The sequence below is a fragment of the Lithobates pipiens genome, unplaced genomic scaffold, assembly GCF_037356315.1.
Source record: "Lithobates pipiens isolate NorthernLeopardFrog02 unplaced genomic scaffold, aLitPip1_a1.2 Scaffold_10, whole genome shotgun sequence".
NCBI classification, from domain to species: Eukaryota; Metazoa; Chordata; class Amphibia; order Anura; family Ranidae; genus Lithobates; species Lithobates pipiens.
In genome coordinates this window covers 123,594,053-123,604,330 of record NW_027507686.1, presented here as the reverse complement: position 1 = coordinate 123,604,330, position 10,278 = coordinate 123,594,053, and the positions used below count along the sequence as shown (strand labels likewise).

Below are 10,278 nucleotides of genomic sequence, written 5' to 3'. Positions count from 1 at the left end.
ACTTTCCTGAAAACAAATAGCACAAATATGTAATTATTATATGAATGTATTACTCTATAGTGTAGAATGTGGTTTTTAGGGTTTACACACTTTTCATGTTCTGCTTAGGGATGTGTTGCTAAGTCTTCATGCATGAATGGGTTAATCGGCTTTAGGTTATTTATTAGAGCTAGAGGGTGAAGGCAGGAGAGAATGGTTTATTCCAATGAGATTTAGCAGCTGTTGTGTTGTTTCCCCTCTTACATTTAAAACATCATGTGTTTTTTTTCTACTTTAGAAAAACACACAGAGAAGATAGCAAAGTGACAAGGATATGATTAGTTTTACATTAAGAAGCTACAGTAATTGTACAATTTAGATTTTCTTTACCACTGATGGAATTCACATTACTAGGAAATAGTTTTTATTGACTTTAAAAAAAAAAGACTTTAGACCTTTTGAAAGCATGCACTACTTATCGCGGACAGTTATCATTGCTATGGCTCTACAGCTAGGTAAGATTTATGAAAACATATGTATGTGTGAGATTATTATTATTATTTTTTTACTATTATTATGTTAACACAATTGTTTGCAAAAATACCTGTATATATCTCATCTTTGTTTATTTTACAGTATCATGATCAAATGGTACAATATGTTATAAGTTGGTAACATTTTATGGTAAAATATATTATAATTCATAATATTATTGTGTAATAGTATAAAATCATAAATGTATACAATTTACATACATTTTAATTTCTTTTTATCTTTAAGAAATATAAAATGTTGAAGATACTGAAAAACAAAATAAATCATATTTTGAAAATTACATTTCGGAGGAAATAATGTTCCGTTTAATGCCTTTTTTTATGTCCCTTTGTCCTTTACCATTTCCACCCAGAAAAGTCTTACATAATCCTAAAACTTTGTCTCAATTTGACTGTATGTGAGGGATGATATTATATAGGCATAATTCAACATCTAGTATTTTCCATATATTCTTACAAGTATTATTTAGAATAATCATAAGCAAGTAAATGTTTCTAGCATGTTTATTAGCTTAGCTATACGGTATCCCAAATAATGTGAATTCACTTTTATTCAATTAAAAACTCAAATGTTTGAAAACTGAACGCAGTTATTTAGTATATAAACAGTGGCGTAATACCCATTATGTAAAATAAGAGCTGAAAGAATACTCCATCTGTTATGACACAGCACATGTAATGTCTACAAACGAATCTAGAAATTTGGTTTGAAAAGGACAAGTCACCCATGCTCTTTGTTGAATATTACAACATTAAAAATAAACTTATAGAAATGTTTATAATTTCAATCTTTTTATGCAAAGGGGAGTCACCACTATAGTAAGTATGCCAGCCTACATGTATAGACAATCTGAATAAAATTTACTGAAGGATCAGTTTACATTTCTGTGGAGGATTAATATGTGTTGATTTATGGCAGCCCATTTACTTTGAAAGGACTGTCTACTCACCCCAGCGTGTCCAAAATCAGACATAACCTTTTCTTTTTAACACAATACACAGCAAAGACCTAACAATTATTGCAAAGTGTTACAGGGCACTATTCAAAATTATTTGCACTGCATTGCATGTTACCACAACAGAAAAGTGTCATTTGGCCCTAAATGCGGTATCCTAGTTTACATTACATTGTACTGTACATGTGTTTTACAAGATATATACAGTATTTCACAAAAGTGATTACACCCCTTACATTTTTGGAAATATTTTATTATATCTTTTCATTTGACAACACTAAAGAAATTACACTTTGCTACAATGTAAAGTAGTGAGTGTACAGCTTGTATAACAGTGTAAATTTGCTGTCCCCTCAAAATAACTCAACACACAACCAGTAATGTTTAAACCGCTGGCAACAAAAGAGAGTACATCAATAAGGGAAAATGTCCAAATTGAGCCCAAAGTATTAATATTTTGTACGGCCACCATTATTTTACAGCACTCCCTTAACCCTCTTGGGCATGGAGTTCACCAGAGCTTCACAGGTTGCCACTGGAGTCCTCTTCCACTCCTCCATGATGACATCATGGAGCTGGTGGATGTTAGAGGCCTTGCGCTCCTTCACCTTCCATTTGAGGATGCCCTGCAGATGCTCAATAGGGTTTAGGTCTGGAGACATGCTTGGCCAGTCCATCACCCTTACCTCCAGCTTCTTTGGCAAGGCAGTGGTCATCTTGGAGGTGTGTTTGGGGTCTTTATAATGTTGGAATACTGCCCTGTGGCACAGTCTCCGAAGGGAGTGGATCATGCTTGGCTTCAGTATGTCACAGTATATGTTTGCATTCATGGTTCCCTCAATGAACTGTAGCTCCCCATTGCCAGCAATGCTTGACTAGGCAAGCCACATTTGTCTTTGTATGCCTCACCTGGTTGCCGCCACACATGCGTGACACCATCTGAACCAAATAAGTTTATCTTAGTCACATCAGGCCACAGGACATGGTTCCAGTAATCCATGTCCCTAGTCTGCTTGTCTTCAGCAAGCAAACTGTTTGCGGGCTTTCTTGTGCATCATCTTTAGAATGGGCTTCCTTCTGGAATGACAGCCATGCAGACCAGTTTTATGCAGTTTGTGGCGTATGATCTGAGCACTGACAAGCAGACCCCCCCCCCTCCCACCCCTTCAACCTCTGCAGCAATTCTGGCAGCATTCATACATCTATTTCCCAAAGACAGCCTCTGGATATGACGCTGAGTACATGGACCTCAACTTCTTTGGTCAACCATGGCGTGGCCTGTTCTGAATGGACCCTGTCCTGTTAAACTGCTGTATGGTCTTGGTCACTGTGCTGCAGCTCACTTTCAGGGTCTTAGCAATCTGCTTATAGTCTAGACCATCTTTATGTAGAGCAACAATTCTTTTTTCAGATCCTCAGAGAGTTCTTTGCCATGAGGTGCCATGTTGAACTTCTAGTGACCAGTATGAGAGAGCGAGAGCGATAACACCAAATTTAACACACCTGCTCCCCATTCACACCTGAAACCTTGTAACACTAACAAATCACATGACACCGGGGAGGGAAAATAGCAAATTGGGCTCAATTTGGACATTTTCACTTAAGGGTGTACTCACTTTTGTTGCCAGCAGTTTAGACATTAATGACTGTGTGTTGTGTTATTTTGAGGGAACAGCAAATTTACACTGTTATACAAGCTGTACACTCACTACTTTACATTGTAGCAAAGTGTAATTTCTTCAGTGTTGTCACATGAAAAGTTATAATAAAATATTTACAAAAATGTGAAGGGTGTACTCACTTTTGTGAGATACTGTATATAGATATATAGTATATGTGTATATGCATCTCATTTTTTGTTGATGATGTCAAGAGTATTTGCACAGAGGAGGTCTATACAAATATATATAATATGAAACATAAATATTTTGCCCTATACTACTTAAATAAAACCTTGATGGATAGGAAGAAAATAATATTTAAAATAGTACAACATCATTGGTGAATCAATTAGTCATAATCCACCATCATCCATAAATAAACAATAATAAAAATATATTAAAATGGATTTATATGTATAATGATTTCCCTGTAGTCACATGTTGTTCCTGATGAATTGTGCCTCATTTGATTGTGGAGGACACTAGTAGAGGCCTTCACTTAACCACGTTAAATATTCCCTGCACATTATTAATTCACTGCACACTAAACTTGTTAGACCTGATACACGTCAATAATATCTATTTAGTAGACCATATCTCCAGACTATTTATAAAAAAAAAAAACAGTGTTGATGAGCTTTTGTTCACTTTTTAAGCAGGGTTAGCATTCCATTCTGCATCTAAGGCTGGGTTCACACTATTGCAAATTAGATGTGGGTTTCTCCATATCTAATTCGCATAGCAGGAGATTGTGACCGGTACTCTATGGCGCTGATTCACACATCTCCGGAGCGGCTCCAGTGCGTCTTTTGGTCCATTTCAGGTCAGAATTCAGACAAAAATTTGGGCTGAAATCGGACCTGAACCGGTGAATGGAGACACACCGGACCCCTTGCTGTGATCTGCTCCGTTCCTCAGTGGGAACCCAAGCTAAGGGGAAAGAAAGCCTGCTTGAAGCCGGTCAAAGGCAGGTCAGAAGATCAACTGAAGGTCAACTCCACCATGCTTGCTTAGATCTCCCTAGCAGCTCTCTGGCTTAAACTATTTTTTGCATGCTCTGGTTTAAAAATCTCCTCTGACATTAACTATGCCTGCATGGTTACTTCTCATACATTTGACTCCAACACTAGAAATGCTATCTGTAAAGCCCTATTAAAGGCTGAGGTTCTATGTTGGATTAGGTTGGGGAGCTGGGGAAGGTGGGCAAATGGGTTTTATTTAATAATGAGCTTCTCCATTAACAAATAAAAATAAAAAGCTGTAATGTCTGTCGACTTTTATCTCCTCTCCTGGAATGTTGTTATGGAAAAAAATAAACAGAAGTAGTCATGTGACCACTATCCTGCTCCACTAATCCACAGTGTGGTTGTGGGCTATGATACTACATTCCATATGTAAATATAATATATGTTTCTACAACTTTCAAATGCAATTTGTAGCAGCCACTGTCAATCAGGTGTACAGTAGCTGCTTGTGGTTTGGCCTGCTGCCAGAGGGAGGGGGAAATCATGCCATCATATTTTGGCTTATACCATTGACAGGTGCAAGCATGCCATGGTGTCAATGCTAAGCATGCTAGAGCAGTCTGTAGATAGTGTTGTCCCCTAAAACAGGAAGTCAAGAGAAACGTCTGGATCAACAGTTATTTTACACTTGTAAAACATATATCTTAAAACACAAAGTGGTGGTGTTATTCCCAGAGACCTTTGTATCCTACATCTAATGATAGTTTGTTTGGATTCCAAGACAAATAAAGAATGGTACTCCTTCCAAAATATATACTGTTAATAGTAATTTTTTGGTTACCAAAAAACAAGATGTTTAAATATATTTAAGGGAGTTGTCCTTTCTGCAGAGGGAATAGCCTTAAATAGGCACAGAGCAAGGGAAAGAGAACATACTCGTCCAGTTAATTGGGTCAAATAGCGCAATGTATGTAACCACACCAACTGGATCTGTGGACATGCCCATAATAAATTATATAAATCCGATCCATTGAAGTGGCACTTTGAGCATTTAGTAAGATAGTTAATACAGATGTGTTGTGAATAGGTATATTAAAAGTATATTAGGCCCTATATAATATTTTTATTTGCATGTATCTCCATATTTGATTAGGGGTGACTACACAGAAGCCTAACCCCTTAATGTTATGGTCTCTATCTCCTTTGATCTTATAATCTCAAGCCCATTTCACCATAAACTTAAGAGGTTGGTTTTTAGACAGCTGAGAACATAGGGAATGTGGTCACTTATAAAAAAAAATAAGGGAAAAAAAATCTTCATAATTTTTATACACAAATGTTTTACCTTTGCTTTCTATTTTAAACTGAATGGGTTGTTTTGGAAGGTGATTATTTACAAACACTTTAAAGAAATAAATAAATCCCAACTAGATTTTTTGTAGCAAAAGGTGTTAAAGTGTAGCTCCACCCACTTTTACAACTTTGTCTTAAAGGAATGACAACCCCTGCACCACTCGATTTAGGATAATTATTTTTTTCCTTACCTTTTATGAAGTACCTTGTGTACTTCCATCCCAGCCTCGCCGCAGCCTAGTGCTTCACGTCCTATTCTCCCCTGCTACCTTCTAGGACCTTTGTGTGCCTTTGTGAGCCATTCAGGAAGCGCCACGTAAATCGCAAACAATATTTCCACACAATACCCAAGACAGTTCCTACAAGAACAGTGACACCATTTAAACTTAAAAGCAATTTTTTTCCTCCTGGACACCATTCTATTGATAGCTTTATACGGACAATTAAACACAATGTGCGCAACAATGACTCCAACAAAGCCCAGATGAGTTTATCACACTAATGACTCTTAAAAATGATAAAAGCATAATCATCAAACTCGCCGATATAGGCGGTGCTATAGTAGTCATGAACTATGTTGACTACAAAGAAGGTATGACTGCCTTGTCGGTTACAGGCAGGTATGCTGTACTCAAACAGAACCCCGTACCCAGTATTAGGAATGCATTACACTCCCTAATTAATCTTGGGAAACTGAACAGCTGGTTATCTAACAATACTGCTGAATTTCTGTGTAATGAACACCCTCGCTGTCCAGTCATTTACGGCCCACCAAAAATTCACAAAGGCACAAACCCTTTGAAATTTAGACCCATTGTATCTGGTACAGGGTCGATCACTCAACCTCTGGCCCAACTCCTTGACCATAGTTACATAGTTAGTCAGGTTGAAAAAAGACACAAGTCCATCCAGTTCAACCACAAAAAAAAATAATAATATCATATAATCCCATATACCCAACTCCATACCCACAGTTGATCCAGAGGAAGGCAAAAAACCCCAGCAGAACAATGATCCAATTTGCTAAAGCAGGGGAAAAAATTCCTTCCTGATCCCTCAAGAGGCAATCGGATTTTCCCCAGATCAACTTTTACCTATAAATGTTTAGTACTCAGTTATATTATGTACACTTAGGAAATAATCCAGGCCTTTCTTAAAGCAATCTGCTGAGATGGCCAGAGCCACCTCTGCAGGAAGTCTATTCCACATTTTCACAGCTCTTACTGTGAAGAAATTTTCCCGTATTTGGAGATGAAATCTCTTTTCCTCTAGACGTAAAGAGTGCCCCCTTGTCCTCTTTGTTGACTGTAAAGCGAATAACTCAACACCAAGTTCACTATATGGACCCCTTATATATTTGTACATGTTGATCATATCCCCCCTTAATCTCCTCTTATCAAGAGTGAATAAATTCAGTTCCTCTAATCTTTCCTCATAGCTGAGCTCCTCCATGCCTCTTATCAGTTTGATTGCCCTTCTCTGCACTTTCTCCAGTTCCCCAATATCCTTTTCAAGAACTGGTGCCCAAAACTGAACTGCATATTCCAGATGAGGTCTTACTAATGATTTGTACAGGGGCAAAATGATATCTCTCTCTCTCTGGAGTCCATACCTCTCATAATACAAGAAAGGACTTTGCTCGCTTTGGAAACCGTAGCTTGGCATGCTATTATTGAGCTTATGATCTACCAAAACCCCCAGATCCTTCTCCACTACGGATTCCCCCAGTTGTACTCCCCTTAGAATGTATGATGCATGCATATTCTTAGCCCTCAAGTGCATAACTTTACATTTCTAAACATTAAACCTCATCTGCCACATAGTCGCCCAATTAGACAGAGCATTGAGGTCGGCTTGTAAATTGGAGACATCCTGTAAGGACGTTATTCAACTGCATAGCTTGGTGTCATCTGCAATGATGGAAATGTTACTTTTAATCCCAGACCCAATATCATTTATAAAGATAATAAAAAGTAAGGATCCCAGCACTGAACCTTGGGGTACACTACTGATAACCTTAGACCATTCAGAGTAAGAATCATTAACCACTATTCTCTGAATTCTGTCTTTTAGCCAGTTTTCTATCCATTTACAAACTGATATTTCAAAACCTGTAGACTTTACCTTACACATGAGCTGTGTGTGCGGAACTGTATCGAACGCTTTTGCAAAATCCAAGTATACCACGTCCACTGCCACCCCTCTGTCCAAGGCTTTACTTACCTCCTCATAAAAAGAAATCAGGTTTGTCTGACAGCTTCTGTCTTCCATGAATCCATGCTGTCTGTTGCTTAAAATATTTTTTTCCTGCAAGAACCCATCTATGTGGTCTTTTATTAATCTCTCCAGTATCTTCCCAAATATAGAAGTTAAACTAACGGGTCTATAGTTACTTGGTAAAGACTTTGTTCCCTTTTTAAATATAGGCACCACATTGGCCTTGCGCCAATCCAGTGGTACTATTCTTGTCATTAATGAGTCCCTAAAAATTAGATACAATGGCTTTGAAATTACAGAGCTCAATTCTTTTAGGATCCGTGGGTGGATGCCATCAGGTCCAGGTGCTTTATCCACCTTTATTCTGTCCAAATATTTCTGGACCGTATCACTTTTGAGCCATTGTGGATTTGGGGCTGTGTCACTACCACCCCCATTATGGACATGAGCTCCCACATTCTCCTTTGTATACACAGAGCTGAAGAAAGTATTTCATAAATTAGCCTTCTCTTTGTCCCCAGTCACCCACTCCAGATTATTTTGTAAAGGGCCTACATGCTCAGATTTGACCTTTTTACTATTAATATATTTGAAGAATTTTTGGGGGTTTGTCCTACTATCTTTTGCAATCTGTCTTTCGTTTTGAATTTGTGCATCCTTAATTTCCTTTTTACATATTCTGTTATATTATTTGTAACATTTAAATGACACTAGTGTTCCTTAATTTTTATATTTTTTAAAAGCTCTTTTCTTATAGTTTATAACTTTTTTAACTTTGGCTGTGAGCCACATAGGTTTTATTTTTAGCCTTTTAAACGTATTGCCCATGGGAATATACTTTGCAATGAGATCACAAACCGTCTTTTTGAAGAATTCCCATTTCTGTTCTGTGCCCATTGATGCCAATATTCTCTCCCAGTTTAAGTCCTGGAGAGCAGCCCTCATCCTTGGAAAATTTGCTCTCTTGAAATTAAGTGTTTTTATCCTTCCCCTATGTGATTTCTGCTTACAGCTAACATCAAATGAAATCATGTTATGGTCACTGCTACCCAGGTGTTCCTTTATCTGAACATTAGTAATACGCTCTGCATGGTTTGAGATTACCAGGTCCAACAGAGCATCATTCCTAGTTGGGGGCTCAATAAACTGGACCATAAAATTGTCCTGTAATAGGTTTATAAATTTGTGCCCTTTAACTGTCCCAGCAGTGCCATTACTCCAGTCAATTTCTGGGTAGTTAAAATGCCCCATTATTATCACTGTCCCAGCCCTTGCAGCAATGATTAACTTTGAACTACACACATCTGTATGCAGTTGCACCCATAATGCTTCAGACTCATCACACTCTCCATCCACCAGGTCCTCTTTCACACTCTTTTTTAAATCATTTCTCACATACAGACAGACCCCTCCACCTTTCCTTTTTACTCTGTCCTGCCGAAAGAGTGCATAGCCTGGAATATTAATAGCCCAGTCATGTGAGGAATGAAGCCAAGTTTCAGCAATACCGATTACATCATAGCTCTCCTGATGCACCAGAGCTTCCAACTCACCTATTTTGCTTGGCAGACTTCTGGCATTGGTGAACAAACATTTTAATGCATCAATATATTTTGACCGGTCACATACTATCCTCTTGGGTGTTCCGAGATTGCAACTAGGACTTGCTACTATACTTACCTTGGGTTTATGTGCTTTGGTTACCTTACCACTAATGCCCCTAATATTACCCTCTGGAATATGTTCCACGCTGACTAGCTCTATCTCTGGACCCCCCCCCCCCCCAATCACCTAGTTTAAAAACCCCTCTAACTTTTTGGCCATCCTTATTCCCAGCTGAGCTGCACCCTCCTCATTTAAGTGCAATCTGTCCCTTCTATAGTACCGGTTATCGACTGAGAAGTCATCCCAATCCTCCAGGAACCCAAACCCCTCCTGACTACACCGGCTCTTCAGCCACTTGTTTACTTCCCTAATTTCCCTCTGCCTTTCTGGTGTGGCTCGATGTACCGGTAGTATTCCTGAGAATACTACCTTGGAGGTCCTTTTCCTCAATTTAGCTCCCAAGTCCCTAAAATCATTCTTTAGGACACTCACATCTGCCTCTGACTTTGTCGTTGGTGCTAATGTGCACCATGACAGCTGGGTCTTCCCCAGCCCCTCCCAGTAATCTGTCCACCAGATCCGTGATGTGCCGAACCCGAGCGCTGGGGAGACAACATACAGTTCGGCACTTCAGGTCTTTGTTACAGATTGCCCTCTCTGTCCTTCTAAGAATAGAGTCCCCTACCACCAGAAACTGTCTTTCCTTTCCCTTTGCCCCCCCCCCACACTCTCACTGGAGGAGTTCTTCCCCTGGCAGTTAGGAGAATCCCTTAGCTCCAGTAGTGCTGGTCCCTGACTGAAATCACCAATGTCACTCAATGGAGCATACTTATTGGGATGCTCCAGCCCTGGATCGGCCTCCCTGGCACTTGCCCCTCTACCCTTCCTTACTGTCACCCATTTACTCTTTGCTAGTGCACCTCTTTGTCTCCACCCACCTCTGTGCTGGCCCCTGCCGTGTATGTTCCTGGCTCTCCTTTAGTGTGGA

At 39.1% G+C, this 10,278-nt stretch overlaps 1 protein-coding gene across 1 annotated transcript in view; it reads left to right on the top strand.

The window, feature by feature from the left end:
* The first annotated feature begins 206 nt into the window (after nucleotides 1-206).
* Nucleotides 207-10,278, top strand: part of NRN1L (neuritin 1 like) — a 252,301-nt gene continuing 242,229 nt past the window's right edge. Inside the window, exon 1 of the mRNA XM_077457949.1 lies at nucleotides 207-494. Within this exon, the coding sequence (XP_077314075.1) occupies nucleotides 446-494 (49 nt within the window). The 5' untranslated portion in view covers nucleotides 207-445. The remainder of the gene's footprint in view (nucleotides 495-10,278) is intronic.